The sequence below is a fragment of a genome, unplaced genomic scaffold (genome assembly GCF_019419815.1).
Source record: "Pyrus x bretschneideri cultivar Hongxiangsu unplaced genomic scaffold, Pyrus_bretschneideri_v1 Contig39, whole genome shotgun sequence".
Lineage (NCBI taxonomy): Eukaryota > Viridiplantae > Streptophyta > Magnoliopsida > Rosales > Rosaceae > Pyrus > Pyrus x bretschneideri.
In genome coordinates, this window is record NW_025999712.1 from 4,229,773 (window position 1) to 4,251,720 (window position 21,948).

The following is a 21,948-nucleotide window of genomic DNA, read 5'->3' on the forward strand; positions in this document are numbered from 1 at the left end:
TGTTTAGATAAGTTATTGGATGCAATTCGGTTGGAATATCACCGGAGGATTGAGTATTGCTTCTTGTGGTGAATAATTGTAATTTCACCTAAGGTGAATATCACGCTTTTAGGAGTTGCATGGTTTTTCAAAGGGTTTTCACAAAACGGAATGAGTCTTGCATGTTCATATTTGATTTGAATATCACAGACAGATTGCATGTTAGATATACATTCTTGTGTTGAATATCATAAGGAGAATATGCATTAGGAAAACCTAACCTTCAAAGTTGCATGTGTAATTCATAAGTAATTGATAAAGTTATATAAGATTGTTAAGGTGGTGGCGGAACTCTAGGTTTTTACAATTTGGTTTTTAAAACGCTTTCTTTAGTTTTTCTTACCTTGATGATTTCTTAAATTAGTTTATTTTAAATTTGTTTTTATTATTTTAAATTCCAAAATCAATCTTTTTCAAACCTTGTTTCAAATAATTAACTATTAATTAGTTTAAATACAAATTATTCATTCAATCATTGAGGAAAACGGCATTGCTTGAGCTGCTATACTACGATAACCTTATACTCTTGCAAGTATTTTTTTGTGTTTTTATCCCTACTTTTGTATATGTAGTAAAAATCCTATCAACTAGCTTTTTTACGTGTTTCATCACAAGTATCACTATCTTGGTGCTTATAATGAAGCAAACCTTCAAGAAATTATATGTTGTTTCAAGTTTCTTCTGTAATAGGTATTCCGTTGCACTGCAGTAAATACGAACTTAAGCTAAAACACATAGAGCATGTTTACTTGCAACGAATACGAACTTGAATAATTTTGAGTCTGGAATTTCCTGTTTTTACATAGGGCATATGTTGTTAGCATTCTAAAAATCTTGTTTTCCACTCCAAATTTTCATAATTAGAAAGAAAAATATATTTAGAGTGTTTACTTATTAATAAATAGATAATATATGATTGATAGTATCCTATTTGTTATCAGTGCCCTGTCAAGCTGCTGTTATCTAGTACCTAATATGCACTTACGTGCAGCATCACCTATTCAGTACATAGGTGGATCCCATTGAAGCCTCCCCCATAAGACCTAAATCCATTCGATCGATCCTTACATAGATCCCACTTCTAATCTCCAAACCCCTTTTTCTAGGTCAGTCAGTAAGTGATCATCTCAAAACCTTCAAACCCTACAAAACCCCAACCCATATATTGCAGCTTTTGGTTATCAAGTACTATATAAGAACAGTTTCGTACTTCTTAGATGCATCTGTATTCCAAGTACAATGCCAACTTTCCTAAACCACACCAACCGAGCTCAAACCCTGTGGCTCACATGCCTAGCCTCTGCATTCCGTACATGTCTTGCTTGCACAATAGTTGTCCTAATCACCCTCTATGGTCCACAATCTCGCCAACGTCAAGTAGCCTTCCCGGCATTCTCTTATGCGACAGTCATTTTAATTGCCTCCAATACAACCCTAGGCAACACACTTTGTGGTTTCTGGCTAGAACTCCTCGCCACCGCCCAAAGTATTGGGCCAGCCGTGTTGAGCTTGTGGTTTATTGGGCCAACCCAACTTTGGACTAGCTCAACCGCTTTGGCGGTGAGGATTGGTGCATTTGTGGTGGCTCTGCCAGAGTCTACTCACTTGGTGTCCAAACGTATAGCCTTGGGACAAATTGTGATTGTGTACATAAAAGCTTAAATAGACAGGGGACATACAGAAGCCATCATGCATCCTGTCTACGTGGCAGCAAGTACGGGAATTGGTGTTGGCTTGTGTTTTGGCTTCGTTGATTCCCTTTCCAAGACTTGCTTCTCTAGAGGTATTGGCGGGCTAGGCGGGCTAGGCGGCTGGGTGGTTTTTTTATTTTTTTTTATTTTTATAAATAAAAAATAAAAAACTTAAGTTCTAAGTATTTTACATTACTATATTTCCTTATTTTCCTCCTATTTTGCATTTTATGTTGTTTTAAATTGTGAACTTGTTGTACATGTGTCATCCTACATTACAACTCTCCTCACTATGGTTATATGGCATAAATATGCTTAATGTGTTTTTAAATTTCGTACTTGTTGGATACACTTTTTGCATTTTATCATTCTTTTATTATCTTATCTATGGATTTCATACAAGTATAATTTTTGGTAAGTATCAATATGCACTTATTTACAAGATATACAATAAATTTACCTAAATCCTCCTAGGCTGCCTAGGAGCTAGCCCACCGCTCGACTAGCACCTAGCATTTTTTAGAACGTTCCATAGAATATACGAAAAACATCGTCAGTGTGCACTCTAAATTTATAATTTTGTCATTTTAAATATATACAGAACAAGTGTAGAATAACAAATTGCGAGTGAAAAATGCCGCTATTTTGTTTAATTACGGTGTTTAAAATTTAAATATATTTTGCAGGTTAAACAAAGCTTAGTCTTGCTGAGAATGCTTCAAAAAGGCTCAAGCTCTTTGTAAAGGCCTTTTGGGCAGAAGACGGCACATCCGCACTTGCTTCAGTTTCTCAAGCAAAATCCTTGGCTTCCACTGCAACTAAACTTTTCCAAACCATCGAATGCCACCAAGTAAGGAACTCTATGCACTAATCACATAACAACTATATACATATCCATACATACATACATACATACATACATACATACATACATATATATATATAGATATAGATACACACACACACACACACACATAAGTATTAAAATCACTACATATTAATTAAAAGCGAATGGACATACCTAGTTGTACAAGGGAATCCCACCTCTATTAGAAGCTGGTACAAAACATGCATCACACAATATAAGAACATAGTTCATGTGGCATTATTTGTGAACCAATGTCTCATTTCAAGCATGATAATCATATCGAATTATATTTTTCTACTGTGCAGAAGAGCATGAAGTGGGAGAAATTTCCACTAAAATTAATGTCAAAGTACGGTTGTGTATGTCCAAGAGATAGATTGGAAGACACAGAAATATCCTTAAGAGGGTTAGAAATGGCATTGACCTGTATTCCTTCATTCCCAGTTAGGTTGGTAAATGGAGAGCTCAATAAAGATAGTCTACTTAGACTAGAGCATCAAATGAATCTAAACTTAAGCACACCTTGTGATTCAATCAGTGTTTCTGATGAATCAAAAGCAAAAAAAGCTAGTTTCCTCCAACACCATAAAACAATTCCATCAACCCTCCACGATTTAACCCCAATTTTCTTTTTCTTTTGCATTAATCTCCTCCAAGGAAAATTATTATCCACAAGTTATATTGTACAGGAAAAGTTATTTGTTCACCAAAATGAAGGAGTGATTAATTCCTGCAAACAAAATGGACTCGGTTTCATTGAGATATGGAGTGACTTGTCCATCAAGGTAAGTAATAAGAGGCTTGTGGAAGCTTTGAAATGCTCACTTTCCTTGAGTCTTGCCGTGTTTTTCAGTTTGATATACAGCAAAGAAAATGGTTATTGGGCAGGACTTTCAGTAGCAACCAGTCTTGCCTCAGCCAGAGAAGCAAAATTCAATGCTGCAAATGCTAAAGCACAGGGGACTGTTTTAGGAACTGTATGTGGAGTTTTGGGTTGCTTTCTCCTCCAAAGGTTCTTGTCAATAAGACTCTTATCTTTTATTCCTTGGCTTATTTTCACCAGTTTTCTCCAGCGTAGCCGCATGTACGGCCAGGCTGGAGGGATTTCAGCTGTAATTGGAGCTGTACTAATTTTGGGCCGAACCAATTTTGGTACTCCAAGTGAATTTTCCATAGCCAGAATAACAGAAACCTTCATTGGATAATCATGTTCGGTTATCGTTAACCTAATCTTGCAACCCACAAGAGCTTCTGCTCTTACAAAAACTCAGCTCGCTAGGACTCTTGGGACACTGCAGGAGTGCATCAACACGGTGAGTCTTCAATCAGGGAGAGCCAATTTGGAGGAGAATCAAAAGAAACTGAAAATGCATGTTGCGGAATTGGGGAAGTTGATTGGAGAAGCTGAGGCGAAACCCAATTTCTGGTTTTTGCCTTTTCATAGTGCTTGCTATGGAAAGCTGTTGAGGTCCTTGTCCAAAATGATGGACTTGCTAGTTTTAAGTGCTCATGCAGTTGGAGTTGTTGAAGATAATTCACGAACACTTGATGCTTAACATTTCAAGGAAATGGTTGGAAGATTGATAACATGCTTCAGGAGATCACCTTGATAAAATCAATCCCAGTTCTTGATCAAAAGAGTAACACATCTCATGATCTTGAGTTGGGAAAATCTCGAACCCCGAATATTTTTAGGGTTTGTAGTTCAGAGGATGAAAAAATGGATGGGATTATGAGTTCTTATCTCCAACATTCGAAGGAAGTTGTTGATAAAATTGATGCTAAAAGTGAGGAGCTCAGAGCCAAATGGTTTTGTGTTTAAGTGGTTTAGGGTTCTACATAAGTAGTTTAATAAGAGAAACAAGAGAGATTGAAGAGAGAATCAAGGATCTTGTTCAATGGGAGAATCCCTCATGCCACATTAATTTGTACGAAATCTCTTGTAAGTTGCATGATTTGCAGAAGTAATGTACCACGTCTACAAGAGATTTGACAAAAATAATGTACCATCTCATTTCTTCTCATTGATTCATTCTCATATTCATTCATTTTCATACTCAACCATTTGATGAAGTGCACTCATATTCGAGCAACTAAATATAAATTGTCCATGTACAACCATACAAATCCAACTGTCGAATGTATTGATGCATCACATTGAATATTTGCGCATACGCTTGCACGTTCTAGTTTGAGTATCGAAAATTGTATAACTTGGTTTGAAGAACGACCTGATGTAATTGTTGATCTCCTTATTGAGGATAGTACTAGTTAGATGTGGGACGTTCTATTTCCCTTCAACCAGGTTGAAATCTCCGATAAAATTTTTATCAAAGCCCATGTTATATACTATATCCTCAATATTGTATGTTTTCTAAATTTTATTAATGAATATCATATTTTTAAAATTTAAAAAAAAAATACTAATGCAAATAAAATCCATCCAGGAATCTTCTTATCAGGACACCACCAGTCGAGTTGTATTAAAACATGTGCAACACCCCAGATGGCGTAAGCGCATAAAAGACTTAAATCGTACAAAAGAGCATCTGATTCCAGCCTTCAAAACAAAGCAAGGAACTAGCTCTTACTAGTCCCAGACAGTAGCCAAGTCCCCCAAGAATTTAGGAAAAACCCTAATTCCCCCCAATTATAGGCTATATCTCACTAATTACTGTTATTAGGGTCACTAATCCTATAAATCCTACCAAATCCCATAAATTAAATAACCCTATAAACCCCTCAAAATCCAAGATTCTCTAGCTTCTTCACAAGGTAAACAAATCATTACAATCTCTGATTTTGGTACATGATTAATTACTAATTACAATTGGATTATCAAATTTGATTTTTATTTTCTGTGGATTCAAAAGAAAATGATTTCTAAAGGGGGGAATAATAATAATACAGTTTGGTGTGTGACTTCAAATTTAATTTATTGTTATCGAGGAGCTATCAGTAAAGGCCAGGACTTTCCTTGAATTCGAAGGCTTTACGGTTTGCTGTATTATTTAAACGATTCATGGTTCTACCCGTTTAAAATTCATCGTTTGGTAGAAGCTTCGATTTTCGGATTTCTTTTGAGATTTGAGGGACTATAAATATTGGGTTTCTGCTAACTTAAAGCTTCGCGGATCCAAAGGGTACTTGGGGTGTTGGGTTTTCTTCCTCTGCAGCTTTATCTTTCAGGTCAACTTAACTTCAAGTTCTAATCTTTCTTTATAATTAGAGTGATTTTCTAGCATATTCCGAGGTTTTTAACGGTTAAATCATTCGTTAAATATATAATGATTAAGATCTAACGGTTAAAAATCTCAGAGTATAAGATATTCCAGAGCATCGTAGAATTTTCGATGATGAGAAACTAAAGTTCAAAACTTTGTGTTAATTTCTGCAATAATTTGATCTTTTAGTGTGTGATTTGAAGATTTTGTGTAAACTGTTGCAGGTGTTTGGATTGTAGAGAGGATCTGAGGAAAAAATGGCAAACAATTCTACCAATGGGGAGCACCAGACCACAACAAAGCCTCCTCCTTTGCCATCCCCTTTGCGGTTTTCCAAGTTTTTTCAGGTCCTTGTGCTAATTTTATTTTTTTTACTCGTATATATTATTTGCTTCTTTGGGTTGCTGTAAACTGCTTTTTACAGTGTTGAAATGCCTTTTTTTGGTGTTGGTTTTGTGTATTTATTGTGCTTCTGATATTTATGCCACTGGGGTTGTTGCATTTCTCCATCAGCATTTACTGATTGCAAGCCCCTTGATAAAAAAATAATTGTAATTCACTGATAATTGTATGAAAGGGGTTCCTTTCCATGCATCTTTTGCTAATATAGATAGCATTTCCCACATGATTGGTTTGTAGTTGTACTATTAGATCCTGAAATTATCTATCGTCGGTGGTCGAGGTTTTGTACTTGTATCGCACTTATTCTTCAACTTTCTTGGTTCTCTGTTTTATCCCCAATTAGCAGAAAGTCAAACCGCATTTCTGAATCTGTGAGTCCAGATGAAAATGTTGCCGTGTCATGTAACTTTGTCATGTTTCAATCTTTTCGCTCGTTTGTTTCTATGAGCAAAGATCGGTTCATTACAGTTATTGATATAAATCATGCTGCTTTGCAATTCAAGCAGTATGATTTGTTTGGTATTAGATGGCTAGCAAATATCATTGTTCTGACAAAATTTTCGTGTTAATTGTATTGTTATTGTAATGCTTTAATTGTGTATTTTAACCATGGCAGTCCAATATGAGAATTTTGGTTACCGGAGGAGCTGGATTCATAGGTTCTCACCTGGTTGACAGGTTAATGGAAAATGAAAAGACTGAGGTAAGCATTTGATTTACTTTTAATAAATCTCCAGGGTCAGTTTTTTTGTTCAGTAATGAGTTCAAGATCCAATTTTTTCTATTTTTCATGCTGGGAAACTTTTGTTAATATTAAGCGCTTATAATGAACAAAATTGCAATAAGTTACCCGTAATGTAACTTCGTATGTCAATTGATTTGTTTCACCATGGTTTATATTGTTTCCATTCTCTACTCAGGTTATTGTTGTCGATAACTACTTCACTGGCTCCAAGGACAATCTGAAAAAGTGGATTGGTCATCCCAGATTTGAGCTTATTCGTCATGGTACATACATTTCGGTTTACTTAGCAAGTTAATTTCATCTATTTTTGTTTTTCTGTCAAGTGTCTTTAATCTTTGCAAATGCGTGGCTTTGATTGAATGCATTTATGCTTGTTCGTTACAGATGTCACAGAGACATTGTTGGTCGAGGTTGATCGGATTTACCATCTTGCGTGCCCAGCTTCTCCAATTTTTTACAAATACAATCCTGTAAAGGTAAATATATGCAATTTAAGCGTTAGATATCGAGATGGCATATGGTAGTGCATATGTCGCGTGTGATTCAGGGAAAATGACTTGTAAAGGCGGGCAACATGTCATTTCTCCTTGATCAGCAACGGCAGCTGATATATTACTTTCTTTTTCCTGTTCATTCATATAAGATCTCCTTTCCCTCCAACAGAAAGTCTTTCAAATTTATCTTAAATCTGTAATCTAACATTTGAGCATATGATTCTGTATCAGACGATAAAAACAAACGTGATTGGCACACTGAACATGCTCGGACTTGCAAAGCGAGTTGGAGCAAGGTGGTCTATTATTCTTGCATTTATGAAAGATTTATAATTGTATTCCTTCAAGTTGTCTTATTTAAGTAAATATATTTGAGCAGGATTCTGCTGACATCCACTTCAGAGGTATATGGAGATCCTCTTGTGCATCCACAACCTGAAAGCTACTGGGGTAATGTTAACCCAATTGGTAAGTGCTCATCTCGTTCTAAGACGGAATTTTGCTGCATTCAGACAGATCTAAGAAGATTATTTCTGCGTATAAATGCAAACCATGTAGACAATTAATGGGGGGAAATAGAAGGCAGAATGTTGTTTTGTTCAAGGATTTATTTAAGTTTTGGATACGGTGACGACAACAAGTGCATATTGTAATAACAGGAGTAAGGAGCTGCTACGATGAGGGCAAGCGTGTTGCTGAGACCTTGATGTTCGACTATCATAGGCAGCATGGCATAGGTATTGTGTTTTTCTCTTCCTTTCCCCACCATAGAACAAAGCACTGTTTTTTCATTCCGTGCTGAAGTGATTAAACCTTTGCTATTTAGTAGTTGATTGTTTGATTTCATTTATTTTCTTTGACAGAAATACGTATTGCCAGAATATTCAATACATACGGCCCTCGCATGAATATTGATGATGGGCGTGTCGTCAGCAATTTTATAGCTCAAGCACTTCGGTGAGTCCGTAGTATGGCTTTAATGATGGTTATGTATCAGCAGTTTTCCTAGTGCCTACATGAAGAAAACCATGTTCCATCGCTTAGTAATCCAGCTTGTTATTTGTCTAGCTTTACTTGTTACTCATATTTGCCTACATTGGTGGATAAGCTTCGGCCTTTTCCTTTTCCCCTTGAATGTCGATACCTCAGGATTAATTTTAACGTGCTTCAATGTTGCAGTGATGAACCTTTGACAGTGCAAAATCCTGGGACTCAAACTCGCAGTTTCTGTTATGTCTCTGACCTGGTACGTGGAACATGTTTTTCTTTTGATTATGTTGCCCTGTACTGCAATGTGTTCGGTTTTATATAGTTACCTGTTTTAAAAATGTTTTAGGTTGATGGCCTCATTCGTCTGATGGAAGGAGAGCATACTGGACCCATAAACCTCGGAAACCCTGGTAATCTATTAGAAACATCGTAGTGTGACGAGTGTGTCTGAAGAACCTGTCATAAGAATGTGCTCTAATCGTATGGACATAAGTAATGACCTCGGTACTTTCTTGGGTACTTTCAGGTGAATTTACAATGCTTGAACTTGCAGAGACAGTGAAGGAGGTCAGTTTCTCTTTTTCCATCGTCTTTCCCTTTGCAGGCTGTTATAGTATATAGTTTTCCAGAAGCTTTTTAGTTTATTTCTTAAAGCATAACTTTGAATTTCTACAAAAAGAAAATTTGTGCAATTTGTTCATTGCTAATTGCTAAAACAAAGAATTCGAGGTGGGGAAGTACATACATGTTGATCAGTGTATTTGACTCGTAGCTCATCAACCCTGAGGTGGAGATCAAGAGGGTTGAGAACACTCCGGACGATCCTAGACAGAGAAAACCCGACATCACAAAGGCAAAAGAATTGCTGGGATGGGAACCGAAGATCAAGTTGCGCGAAGGCCTACCTCTCATGGAGGAAGATTTCCGATTGAGGCTCGGAGCAAACAAAAAGAAATGAGTGTCTGTTTGCATTGCTGGAAATATAGACGTTGAGCTTTTGGTCATGGAATTTTGTTTGACACTGCGGCACATGCTCGGTCTTCGATGATTCCTGTAACTTCATTGTGTGCTTACTTCCTTCTTGTTCTTTCAATTTCATCGTGTTATAATACAAAATAAGAAATGGTGTCTCGAGAAAGATTTTCTTCGTTTTTCATCCTCTTGCAAAGCGAGTGCTAAGATGCCAAGGAGAATCCTTCGAAATGTGGCGTCTAGCGCTCTTTTATAGTTAAAATTGTAGTTCAATAATAAGATTATAATTTCTATTCCATTGAATCCCGTTGTAACGTTTTTAAATACAAGCGATATTATTTCTTCAATTTCCACTAGGGGAGGAAGAGGAGTTTGAATCCATGACACAGTAAGATGAAGAAGACGCTAATCACCGGGCGTTCCACCGTTCGCAAAGTATGCTTTTATTCTTGGCTGGTTGCACTTTGTTTCATATTCATCTTAGAGCCTCGTGAGTCGTTTTACTTGTGATTTTGAAGTGAATAAGATGAACATTACTTTTACGTTCCTCTTTACGAATTATGATTTGCAAAAATCAGAGTTTAATATATAAAAATAATTCAAAAAAAGAATTACGGACATGTTAAGACCCATTTTTTTGGTAAGATTTGTTTGCAAGACTAATTGTGCACGTCAGACTCTAATTGCGGGTAAAAAAGAATGACTCCTTGAGAAAATCGAGTATTAACGTGCGAAGATGAATACCAAGTAGCTCGGTAAAGTGACAAATTAAGAATCCTTACAGCAACTCAACCCAGAAATAACTCAAAGATTTCCTCTAGCCCCTTATCCGAAGCTTGCAAGGATTTTAGTAGGCGAAACCCTCACCATACAAAGGAAATTGAGCGCAGACTAGGCATTTTCACTCTCATTTGGAAGTGTTCTGAAATGGCTGAAAACGCTTTTGGTGAGAATATTTTGGTAACCATATAAGCGAATCCTGAAGAGCACTTGAAGTGCTTCTTACAAGAAGCACATAACTAAGCACTTCCTATAAGAAGCACATAACTAAGCACTTCAAGTGCTTCAGGAACACAAACATTTTTCCTAAAAGCGATTTCAGTCATTTTAAAAGTACATCCAAACAAGTCCTTGAACTTTCAAGATGTCATATAGAACTCTTTCGGATGAGAAAAGAAAGACACAAAACTAGAAACAGGAAAGAAACGACAAAACAAGAAGCAAGGGAAAATGATATTTCGCCTGTAACAGTAACGTGAAACTCTAACACAACTTTGTTTCATGGTTTGAATAATGTCTGGCCAAACGCACAAAATTAAAAACCAATGAGTATAAGTATTTCTTCTCATGTTATTCAAGTCATCCAAAACATAACAGAAAATTCAAAAAAGAGTATCTAGAACAACTCTCTTCCGTTATTATGATCCTTGAGAATAGCACGAGGGCCGTCTTCTCCACAATGCTAGCACAAAGGTGGCTTGTACACCAAACATAAATCACCTACAACGAAAAAAAAGAACTAAATAACGATTTTCACCAACAGACTCGTAAAACTATATATAAAAACGCTACGGTTTACTATTGTTGATGTACAATCCTTGGTGCAAGCCAAGAAACACAAGACTCACCAAAATAGAGAGATCAGATTATAAACAGAAAAGGTAAAAGAACAAGCACACCACAAACTACAGCAATCCGAGAGTTGGATATGTATGTGCCAATGCATCCCTGACAACCCCCTGCTCTATGTAAAGTTGAGCATTGCAATGCCCATGTCTTGGAAAGGTATTATTTTGACATATACCCTTTGACTGAAAGTAGGCCATCACTTTAAAAATTTCAAGCTCTTGTTAACTGCATGTAGGGAACCTAAAAAATGTTTTTAAATAAGCCATCACTTTAGCATGTTCAAAACCTCCTTACCGAATACACATGCAACCCATCATACTAGAAAATGTCAAAAGGTGTATCCAGGATAAAGAAAGCCTTTAGTCAGGATGACAACTGGTATGAAATTGTGTGACGAGAAAATCCGGTGCCCACATAAATAGCATAAAACTCCATAGTACTTGATTTGGTATTCACAATGTACGTCAAAAATGGAGGTTTAGTGGCAAAAACTTGTTTTAAGATAGATAATTATGTTTCTACCTCTGTTCCTACTGCGTGATAGGATCAATAAAATCCAGGCATGATTGGATGATCTCAACATGACCATCTAGCGGCAGAAAACCAAGTCTAAACGTCTGATTCTAAACCCCTTTGGGATGTTCTAGACCAACCCCAACACCTTCAACACCTTTTTCCTCTCGTAAAAATATCATAAGTTCTGAGAAAAACATTTCATTTCCAATTTTGCACCAAATGCACAATGTGTGATGAAATCCTCGTAAGTAAATTACTCCTGGACTTGCCACAAAAGTAATGCCTACCAAAAACCAATGTTTCCTTATAAAAGAGGAACGATAAAGCAATCAAATAAAGCAACAGAAGCAGGATATAGATGCCATTCATTATACCCTATTTCGCAATCACTAAAATCTCCAACGAAACTCGAAAAAGTGCATTGTTTTTCAGACATACCGTATTTTGGCTACAACTACCAGATAATCAATTTACAGGATTGTAACGATGCAAATCAAATAGGCCTAAGGAATCAGAAGATTAAAAGAAAAGCTACCTCTTGTGCCTCTGAACGAAAGGCGAGTTCTTGGCATCTTCCTCTGCGAATAGATTCACACAAAACAAACAGATCAACGGAAATTAGGGTTTCGAATTGGAAATGAACGGATCGGAGGGGGGGCGGGGGCAAAAAAGCTTACCAGTGAGGCCGAGAGAGAACTTGGTGATCAGGGTTCCGGTGATGGCGAACCCGACGAGGAACGGCCAGTTCCGGTTCCATTCTCGCTTGAAGAAAATCGGCCATGGATCGAACTTCCTCATTTATCTTCTTTCCTTCAACAATGCTCTCTCTCTCTCTCTCTTCAGTCTCTCTCTGGAGTTGTGGCTGTTTTGTAGCTTACTTGTAACCGTTGGATTTCTATTCTCGTCGAATCTGATTTTATGGTTGATAATAATTGGGCGGCCCATGATTTGAGTTTCACAAAGTGGGCTACTTGTTTTTTATTCAGTTCGGAGCAGATAAACTCGGCCCATTGTTTGGCAAATGTAAGGTATAAGGTACAAATTGAAACCGATCGAACTGACATGAAATTGGGAAAAGTCGGATTCGGGAGATCCAGAATTTATATCCTATCATCGTACATCGTGCGATCAATTTTCATTAGGTATTATTTATATTTAATTTTAAATTTTAAATGATTTCTTATTGTACGATATACGATGAACATACATAATTTCTAAATCCCTAAGAAAATAATCCGGCAATGATCCTTTTTCATGAAATTGTAACAACCTGGCCGGTCCTGTCATTAGATGTTTACTTTTATTTTATTATTGGTGGGGGAATGAAGGGGATGGACTACACCGTATATAATGTGTGCACTTATCAACGAAATCCTCATTCGTACGTTTTTAAGGAGGTATCTTGTGTCGAGGAGTTCTTTTTTTGTTGATTTTCTTATTTCGGGCCGGAAAGAATGAGCCAATTTTGAAACATACGGCGCAGCCGTACCACATTATATACGTTAAATGGTTTCGTGTTATATAAGAGAGTGTTGTCTAATTCCTAGTTTCGAACCTTGATTGTACATCATTATTAATGTAACATGATGCTTTTAAGGAATGAATCATCTCTCTCGCTCGTGCTTTTAATCATGTAACATTGTAAAGCGTTTTAACTTTTCCAACATATAATTATTTGAATTTGCAATGAATTTTTTACGAATAATTGGATAATTTTGTATTGTTTACAGTTCACTAGCTATTTTTTCCCTCCACTCATTCTGAATATTTGCAAAGTGGTATGAAGTATGTTGTATAACTTCATGGCATTAGACATGTGGGAGTTGTAATAGTAATAACAAGTTTCTATTTTAGGTTCTCCGGTTTACAACTTTATAATTAATGAGATTGGTTTGTGATTTTAGAATACAAATGCTTATAGCTTGCATAGTGCTCTAATGTTCGAACAAGTAAATCATTATAATTAGTTGCAGAAGTGATATTGTTCTGATACCCAATTTACTTATATAACGTATATAAATAATTTGATCACACTAGTATGAGAGAATGTAAGAGTTTTACTCCTAATGTGAGTGAGATCGAACCATATCTGGTGTATATGTGTTTTGATATATAAGTGATTGGACAAATATTAGTATTGGACAAAATATATTCAATTACAATTAAATACTATGGTCCATGCATGGAGACATGAAATTCTTTGGCCTCTCTTCTCAAGTTAACGCGTTTAATATACAATCGTCTCATTGAGAGTAAGAACTATAAGGTAATCAAAGAAGATTGAAGCATGAACTCGTTCATGATGAATTCTTCTACAATACAAACTGATATTAATCTATGTTATTTCGAACACCGGCGGAGCCACATTAAGGGTTACCTTGGGCTATAGCTTAAGTAGCTTTTGGTAGAAAATAAAAAATTTCATGTAATTTTTATTGATTTTCAAATGTAGCCCACCATATATTTAGTCACTAATTCGAATTCTCTTGATTTAATTATATAATACAGTTTACAAACCATCTATTTTTCTCATCGCTTCTTGTACATGTACAAGTTTGAATTTGTTTGAATAACAAAAGTTATTGGCTCACCTTGTAAAAATTTTCTCAAACTAACTGATATTGTAAAAAATATAGTATTAAGTTTCTTTATTTATAAAAATTTAAATCTTTATACTAGCTCATCCGATGAAATTTTTTAGCTCCGCCTTTGATTTATAATTAGACATCCTGACTAGTAGAGCGTTATTTAATAGCTTTATTAGTTTCAATAGTGCTCAATGATGTTTGTATTATGCGTTCTATCGAATCTCTTCTCTCAAAATTTCTAATGATTTCACTCAATATTCATAGGAATTAATTTGGTTGGTGAACAATTCAACAGCCACTTTTGCTAATACCCAATTCCGAACGTGTTCATCCGGAATAAGCAGAAGTGGCTGTTGAAACAGCCAAGTCTTTGTTCATATTCACGTCCATTAAATTCCACTTAGTTCATGGAGAGAGATGGCTGAAGTGTGTAGAGGTTTTGGCACGTGCTGCGCCCTTGTTTTTCCCAAAATTTTCAACAACAAAAGTAAAACTCAAATTTCAAACCCAAAAATTGCACAACTCCGTCCTGGGCTCTTCGGCCCGCCTTTCAAAAACCGCCAAATCACTCTCCCTCAAAAGCACAATCCGTGCCAGCCCAAAAAGGTGGAGTTTCTGACCGTAGATGATACAACACCAACGACACAGATTCAATTTTACAATACGACGCGGATCGACTCTCGCAGCCTTCGATAAGCATCTGCATCCAACGGCCCAGATGGCCCCCCGCCAACCCCACAAAATACCAAAACCCAAACCCCCAACGCTTTAAATACCCAAAACCCCTCGGTTGCTCAACCCACTAAATCAAACTCCAATTTCTCACCCAAAAATTTTCCCGAGAAAATGACTGGACGAGGAAAGGGCGGCAAGGGATTGGGCAAGGGAGGAGCGAAACGACATCGTAAGGTTCTGAGGGACAACATCCAGGGCATCACCAAGCCTGCTATTCGCCGTCTTGCCCGCAGAGGTGGTGTGAAGCGAATCAGCGGTCTGATATACGAGGAAACCAGAGGAGTTCTGAAGATCTTTCTGGAGAATGTTATTCGTGATGCTGTGACGTACACCGAGCACGCCAGGAGGAAGACTGTGACCGCCATGGATGTGGTGTATGCTTTGAAGAGGCAGGGAAGGACCCTATACGGTTTCGGGGGTTAAATTGGGAATTTTATGTTATTATTTTGGGAATTAGGGTTAGGTTTGCTTAGGGTCTGGGCTTTACATCTTTGTGTTTAATTTGTATTTTGTTGGTAACAGTTAGTGTTTATGTAATTTGGAACTTATTTTGAGGTAATGTAAGTTCGACCTGTTAGTAAGTCTTTGCCTTATTTTATTGCTGTCGATTTCTTTTGTTTTTGTGGTAAATTTCTTCTGTGAAATCTGCTTGGTTGCCGAGAAAATCACGATTCCTAATTGAATTGGTGTTGATGACAGCTTTAATGGTAATGTATTTTATTGCAGAAGTTTAAATTTTAATTGTTTTAATACTTGAACTATCTTCTGATTATTCTATTATCACAGACATTAACAATTCAATTAGGATGAAAATAATTTCGTGGTGCAAATTTATCTTTGAAAGAAAAAATACAATAGATGGCAAGTGATTAAATCAAATATCATAGATTCATAATAATGTCCTAGACTAGCAAAATCGATTGCAATTGCCTCTTAAAGTAATCTAGAATTTGTCAAAAGATAATACCAAATTTCTTGTAAAAAGATTTGAAAAAATAACTTTACGAACACTCACTTTAGTAAATTAAATACAAAATAATTTTCCTATTTTGTTCAAAGCCTTAAACTCAGGTGCCCTCATTTTTTTTTCCCACGTTTTTTTTTCCAAATAGAATAATCAAGAGGAAATTGTTAACCGTGGCCAAATATATAAATAGCTTCTTCAGCGATAAACATCATCTGATAGACAACACGAAAATATTTTAGCTATTACTTTATATTTTCTCTATTTATAATTTAATCTTAAAATTTTAATAAGCACATAATTTCAAGAGTCACTTTCCAGTTTCTACCATCCACCCTCTCACAAGTCGCATGGTAGTGGACGAGGTCTCTTCGTGCCCGTGGGATGAGGATCTTCTCCCGATCTCTTTTGCGATGGTCTTAGGGATTCTCATATATTATGACTGTTTGTTGTGTTGTTAAGTATTAATTATGTTTAATCTTAAATAAAAAAATTTAAAATAATTTATAACCGTATAATACATGATAAACGATTATAATATGAAGATTTCTCTAATCCTCACAATTTAAATCTGGACGGAATCCAAATCCGTTCCCCGTCACTCATGTGACAATTTTTAAAATCACTTTTAAATGACTCAGAGGCCGCCACGTGTAAAGGCGACGTGGATTTTCCGGTGGCACCAAACGTCGACTCCAGAAAGGTCACAATTAAAGCACAACGTTCACGCCCGCCTATTTCCGGAAACTTTGGGCCTCTACTATTTTAGTGGCACCTGAACCACCGGTCCACCGGTGGAGGACCTCCACATATCACCCCAGCCCGAAGCTCTTGGCACCGTCAAATTTACAGCGCCAATTTGGTCGGTCTTTCTCGGGTTTCCGGTATGGGTGTGCCGAGCGACGACGTCGTTGTGATCCAGAAAGGAAAGCGGCCGGGCGAGCCCTGCATCATCACCGTCAATTGCCCGGACAAGACCGGCCTCGGGTGCGATATTTGCAGAATCATCCTCGATTTTGGCCTTCTAATAGAAAAAGCAGGTACTTTGTGTAAACTTTTAATCTCATTTTTTTAACATAACAATCGAGCAAGTATATATGATAGTGGATTTTTTTGGGTTATTTTTCATTAATTTTGGTTAATTTTTTGTGGGTTTTTGTTTTCGATTAATGTGGTCGCTTAGTGATAATTTATGCTGTTTAGAAATTCATTTTTGGTTTTTTTAGTTCCGTCTTCCATGTGGATTTTTGTCTTTGATTGATCTTGTGGATTAGTGATAATTAATTGTGTTTAGGGATTAATGTGATTCAATTAATTTGAATGCTCATGTGTTTTTGTGGGGTGAAATTTGTTGGTGTAGATTTTTCGACTGATGGGATATGGTGCTACGTAGTGTTATGGGTGTTTCCTGATTCCAGCTCCCCAGCAGTGAAATTGTCAAATTTGAAGAACCAGCTACAATCTGTATGCCCATCATGTTCAGTGCCGTTTTACTTGTACCAGCAGCCCACACGATCGTCGTCCTCACCAGTTTATCTGTTGACGTTTCTTTGCCTCGACCGCAAGGGATTGTTGCATGGTAACGGAAATTTGCCACACCTCCATTGCTTAATTGTTTTGAGGTAGTTCTGATTCGTAATTCAATGTTGCCTTAACTTTGTTTCTTTTAGATGTTACACAAACTCTCTCAGAGCTTGAGCTTTCGATTCAGCGAGTGAAAGTTACGACAACCCCCGATGATAGGGTCTTGGACCTTTTCTTTATAACAGATAACATGTGAGTTTTGCCTTGGGACTTATAATTTTGGTTTTGTCTTTGTTTTTAATTTGAGAATTTGAGGAATTTTCTTGATTGTTGTTAAATTTGTTCGTAAAACGTAAAAAATATACAATTTCTGACTGCATTGACATAATGTCTTAAAAGTTCAACGATTTTCCGTCACTAAGTCGCTCACTTCGGACAAAAAGTTTTACAGTTTCTATATTCGTCTTTTGTATTAACTCTTTACTGAATTGTGCTGCCTTGGAGTTTTTTACATGGTTAATAAATGACAAATTATTCAAGTCCTAGATAGCATAGCTTATCTAGAGCTAATAATATGGAAACCATGGTTTTTCTTTTTTATCATTTATACAAGCGTGCCGTCCCATTATCTCTCTCTCTCGCTGAGCTTCCATGTTTTGATCGCTTCTCAAACATGTCATTGTTGTAAATGTTTTGGTCGTTTCTTTCATGGTCATTGGATGGTTTTATTAAATTTAACAAGTCAGTTAAGGTGGAATCCTGATGCTATGTATAATCGAGATGACCTACATTCTCATTTCAGGGACCTTTTACACACAAAGGAACGCCAAGATGAGACGATAAAACAATTGCGTGATGTTTTGGGTGAGTCATGTATCAGCTGCGAACTTCAGCTGGTAGGTCCCGAGTATGAATCCCACCATGGAATCCCTTCCCTTTCACCTGCGGTAGCTGAAGAGCTATTTAGGTGTGAGTTATTGGATAAAGAAACCCGGTCTCAAGCTCTTAGTCCAGATATGACAAAGTTGAAGAAAACCAATGTGACTATGGACAATTCGTTGAGCCCTGCTCATACATTACTTCAAATCCACTGTGCTGACCACAAAGGTCTCTTGTATGACATTCTGAGAACTTTGAAAGACTCCAATATCAAGGTAGAAATTCTTCTCTTTCCCCTCACTATTTTGCCAGATAACATCAATGTTTTTTGTAGTTTAGGATACTTTGTGGTATTAATTTGGTTAGCCTATGTCAAAGCCTACTGGTTATGGAACGGGAGATGACAGCGATTTTACTTGTTGCCACTCCTAGTTGATAGGTTTCCCTACATGGGATTGAAAATGGATCTCGAGTCTTGACCTCAACCCCGACAAGGGGTGATGAGAAAAGAATGGTCTCAGTTTTCTGAAAGGTTCTTATTCTCAGCAAAGAAAAAAATAATGGTACCCGTATGCAGATCTGCAGATGATTGCTTTTTGGTCCATTACATCTCGGTGATACATCTAAATATGACTTGCCTGCACTTATAATGTTGGGTCCAATTCTTTCTTTTCTTCCATAAACTACAAATAAGGATTTATGCTATCCTTGCCAACTTATGATGATTGGCGGTTTGTTTGTAGTTTTCTAATCCAAAATCTTTTCTTGTTCAGATAGCTTATGGTAGAATTTCTCCAAATATTAAAGGCTATCGCGATTTAGACCTATTCATTCAGCAAAATGATGGGAAAAAGCTTGTGGATCCCGATAAGCAGAGCGCACTGTATTTGCGGTTGAAGGTGGAGATGCTTCACCCGTTACGTGTTATCATTGCAAACCGAGGGCCAGATACTGAACTGTTAGTTGCTAATCCAGTTGAGCTATCTGGAAAGGGAAGACCACGAGTTTTCTATGATGTTACAATTGCTCTAAAAACACTCGGGATATGCATTTTCTCGGTAAGAAGACTAAGCAACAAGTTAAAAGTTATTCAGAATTACCAAATCTTTTGTGAATTACTAACTCAAGTCAATACTTGCACTTCTTGGCGTATTTTTGAATTACCAAATCCATTTTCACAACACTTTTAACAGTTTGTTGTCTCGTCTTTCAGGCTGAAATCGGGAGGGTAGCGGCATCAGATCGTGAATGGGAGGTGTATACCTTTTTGCTGGAAGAGAACCACAACTTTCAGTTATCAAACTTGGTAGCTAAGAATCAGATTGTAGATAGAGTTAGAAGAACTTTGATGGGCTGGTGAGTAGATAGATTTTACCATCTTTCTACCAAACAATCTGAGTCTTGATGTATTTAGGAGCTCTCTACCCCTCAGTGCATTTTGGGCTTATAAGATTTAAAGATGTACGACCCGTATGATGTTTTTGCAAACGTGTTGATTCCCATTGTGAATGCCTTTTCAGATGTAGATAATAGTTTTCTGGTCATAGATGAACTTGGTGGGCGTAGACGGAGAGCAATTTATATGAAACAAGTTTACTACCATTGTGGGTCTAATATTGGATTGGCATGTGGAGAAAAATTTACACATGATAATGCATTATTGGATTAGGACGCCACATCGCAGTGTACCCGTTTTGTGTTAAGTTTTTCTAGAGTGGGAGGGCAAATATAACTTCATTTCATAGCGTACCCATCAGGGGACTGATTTCTACACTCCCCTCATCCTTTTTAGACATTGGATGAAAGAATTAAAATCATGAAATGAATTAACAAGGGAGTCTTAGAGTTAAAGTGTGAAAATTACTCTTACCCAAAAACCCAAAAGGGAAAGAATTTTTGTAATCGGTGCAAAAAAGTTGACCTAATAAGAGCATTTTCTTAAAGAAAAATTGCTTAATGTCTCCACAAGAAGGTACTTTGTGAGGACCTTATTCAATGTTGTTAAAAACATCATGAATACAATCACATGAATTATATTTGACATTAGATGGTGATTGTAGCATGTGCATGCAAGTATTGTAGTCAGTCCCACAAATATAGAGTGCCCCTGGGGACACCTTGGGTTATAAATGATCTTTCAAGTATTGGAAAATCATAGTATAGGACCCTTATGTTATAATCTCATCAATGTCGTCCTCCACCTCATTCATTGACATGCTCATCTATGTTGTCATTGTAGTCTCATTCTGTCAAAATTTCCAATAATTTTCGAACACGGAACATATAGCCCTAACGTCATACCATCACACTTCTCACTCATTTCAAATGGACGACATGGCAAGCCATTCTTGTTCAAAATCCTGCCAAACAAAGATGGGACTCTAATGACCCATCCAAAATTGTTCATCTCCGCTCCTTAATACAACACAAAATAATTTGCTGCTTCGTTAGAGGCCCCTTAGAGGCCCTTCCAATCTTTCAAGAGAAAAGAATTTCACAAAAGCAACCAGATTTTAATCCTCGAAATATGGGTCCTATCTAAATAATTACCAAAATTTCATAATTTTCCTTACAATGCTTGTGGATGCAAATTTCCACCTCTTTCTTCTTAGACAAAATTACACCTACAAAACAATTAACACCTTAGGGTCAAGGCCAAGAGCCTCACACGTCCACGATGAATGGGGGGGGCTTTGGCCGAAGAACCTCCGATGCCAAAGTTAGAATTTAGAGAGAAAAGTGTTTAGAGAGTTTTTTCGGAGTTTTGCAAGAGTATGAACCTAGGTTTTTAGAGAAAAGTGGGTAATATTTATAGGGCATGGCCGGTCCTCTTTGGAGAAAGAGTGGCCGACCCTTTATGTATATTTTGGGTGTTATTTGGTGATTAATTTGGATGGATTAATTCCTAATTAATCCATTAATTAGCCTAATTAATTTAATTTATATGGAAGATTTTGAAGGTTATGGAATGATTTCCTTGTAGAGGATATGGAGTAAAGATGGATGAGATAAATTTGAACTTGTTACATATTTTAGGCACTCTTGACTCGATTGATGGATGATTCTCCACTACTTGCGTGTAGGAAACCTGATGTGTCTCGAGGGTAATTTTGTCCTCTTAACCTAAAAATCCACGTGTTGCCTCTTGATTATTTTTGGCTCCACAAATGCCTCCACACCTGTTGGGCTGCTCGCAAGAAAGGGTAGCAGGTGTAGAGATCTTCTTACTTTAGGAAACTTAAGATTGCTTCCTATTTTGATGTAGATTCCCTCTTTAATAGGAAATTAGATCCTTCTAGGAAAGGGAAATAAATTTCTCTCAAAGCCTATTTAAGTCCACCTTAAGTAGGTTATTAAATCAACTTTGAAGAGCAATTTATTCTACCCTATAAGAGAGAGAGAGCTTAGAGGATATTGTTTTCCCTCCTTTGGCAATCTTCTACATTTTACCCGTGCAAAGGACCGTTTTTCGTTGCTTTCTTTGTCTTCTCTGTGCCGCACCGATGTAAGAAAAAATTAATTTTTCTTCTCTTCTTCTTAGATAGTGCTGTCGAGGGGCAGCCGTCGGGGTGGTGCGGCATGTCGGCTGGTTGAGGCCAAGAGTTGGCTCGGCATAGGCCGAGGAGGTGTTGTGGCAGGAACCACTACTTTAGGCTGCTCAGCTTGGCTAGAGCCAAGGGCAGCTTGT

General features: G+C 37.0%; 4 protein-coding genes across 7 annotated transcripts; 3 read left to right on the forward strand and 1 right to left on the reverse strand.

The window, feature by feature from the left end:
- Positions 1-5,140: 5,140 nt before the first annotated feature.
- LOC103944949 (UDP-glucuronic acid decarboxylase 5) lies at positions 5,141-9,728 on the forward strand. Of its 3 annotated transcripts, none has more exons than XM_048564815.1 (13): positions 5,141-5,373; positions 6,047-6,169; positions 6,841-6,927; positions 7,145-7,232; positions 7,354-7,445; positions 7,695-7,759; positions 7,843-7,931; positions 8,123-8,200; positions 8,327-8,420; positions 8,643-8,709; positions 8,800-8,863; positions 8,980-9,020; positions 9,226-9,728. In XM_048564815.1, the coding sequence occupies exons 2-13, from the start codon at positions 6,080-6,082 to the stop codon at positions 9,409-9,411; spliced, it is 1,041 nt and encodes a 346-aa protein (XP_048420772.1). In that variant the 5' UTR covers positions 5,141-5,373; positions 6,047-6,079; the 3' UTR covers positions 9,412-9,728. The 3 variants fall into 3 exon arrangements, with proteins under 3 accessions (XP_048420772.1, XP_009353708.2, XP_048420773.1); XM_009355433.3 differs by lacking the exon at positions 5,141-5,373 and adding an exon at positions 5,462-5,787; XM_048564816.1 differs by lacking the exons at positions 5,141-5,373; positions 6,047-6,169 and adding an exon at positions 6,323-6,595.
- Positions 9,729-10,641: 913 nt separating this feature from the next.
- Positions 10,642-12,447, reverse strand: LOC103944950 (ATP synthase small subunit 6, mitochondrial). Of its 2 annotated transcripts, XR_666908.3 has the most exons (3): positions 12,248-12,347; positions 12,106-12,148; positions 10,642-10,925 (listed from the first exon to the last, which is right to left on the reverse strand). XR_666908.3 is itself a non-coding variant. In XM_009355435.3 (2 exons), the coding sequence occupies exons 1-2, from the start codon at positions 12,366-12,368 to the stop codon at positions 12,102-12,104; spliced, it is 168 nt and encodes a 55-aa protein (XP_009353710.2). In that variant the 5' UTR covers positions 12,369-12,447. The 2 variants fall into 2 exon arrangements, 1 of the variants encoding a protein (XP_009353710.2); XM_009355435.3 differs by lacking the exon at positions 10,642-10,925 and having other exon boundaries at positions 12,102-12,148; positions 12,248-12,447.
- Positions 12,448-14,971: 2,524 nt separating this feature from the next.
- LOC103944952 (histone H4) lies at positions 14,972-15,474 on the forward strand. Its single transcript, XM_009355438.3, has one exon. The coding sequence runs from the start codon at positions 15,005-15,007 to the stop codon at positions 15,314-15,316; it is 312 nt and encodes a 103-aa protein (XP_009353713.1). The 5' UTR covers positions 14,972-15,004; the 3' UTR covers positions 15,317-15,474.
- Positions 15,475-16,572: 1,098 nt separating this feature from the next.
- Positions 16,573-19,769, forward strand: LOC103944951 (ACT domain-containing protein ACR9). Its single transcript, XM_009355437.3, has 6 exons — positions 16,573-16,897; positions 17,218-17,436; positions 17,528-17,633; positions 18,184-18,535; positions 19,034-19,318; positions 19,474-19,769. Exons 1-6 carry the CDS (start codon positions 16,744-16,746, stop codon positions 19,618-19,620), a joined length of 1,263 nt encoding a protein of 420 aa, XP_009353712.2. The 5' UTR covers positions 16,573-16,743; the 3' UTR covers positions 19,621-19,769.
- Positions 19,770-21,948: the final 2,179 nt, after the last annotated feature.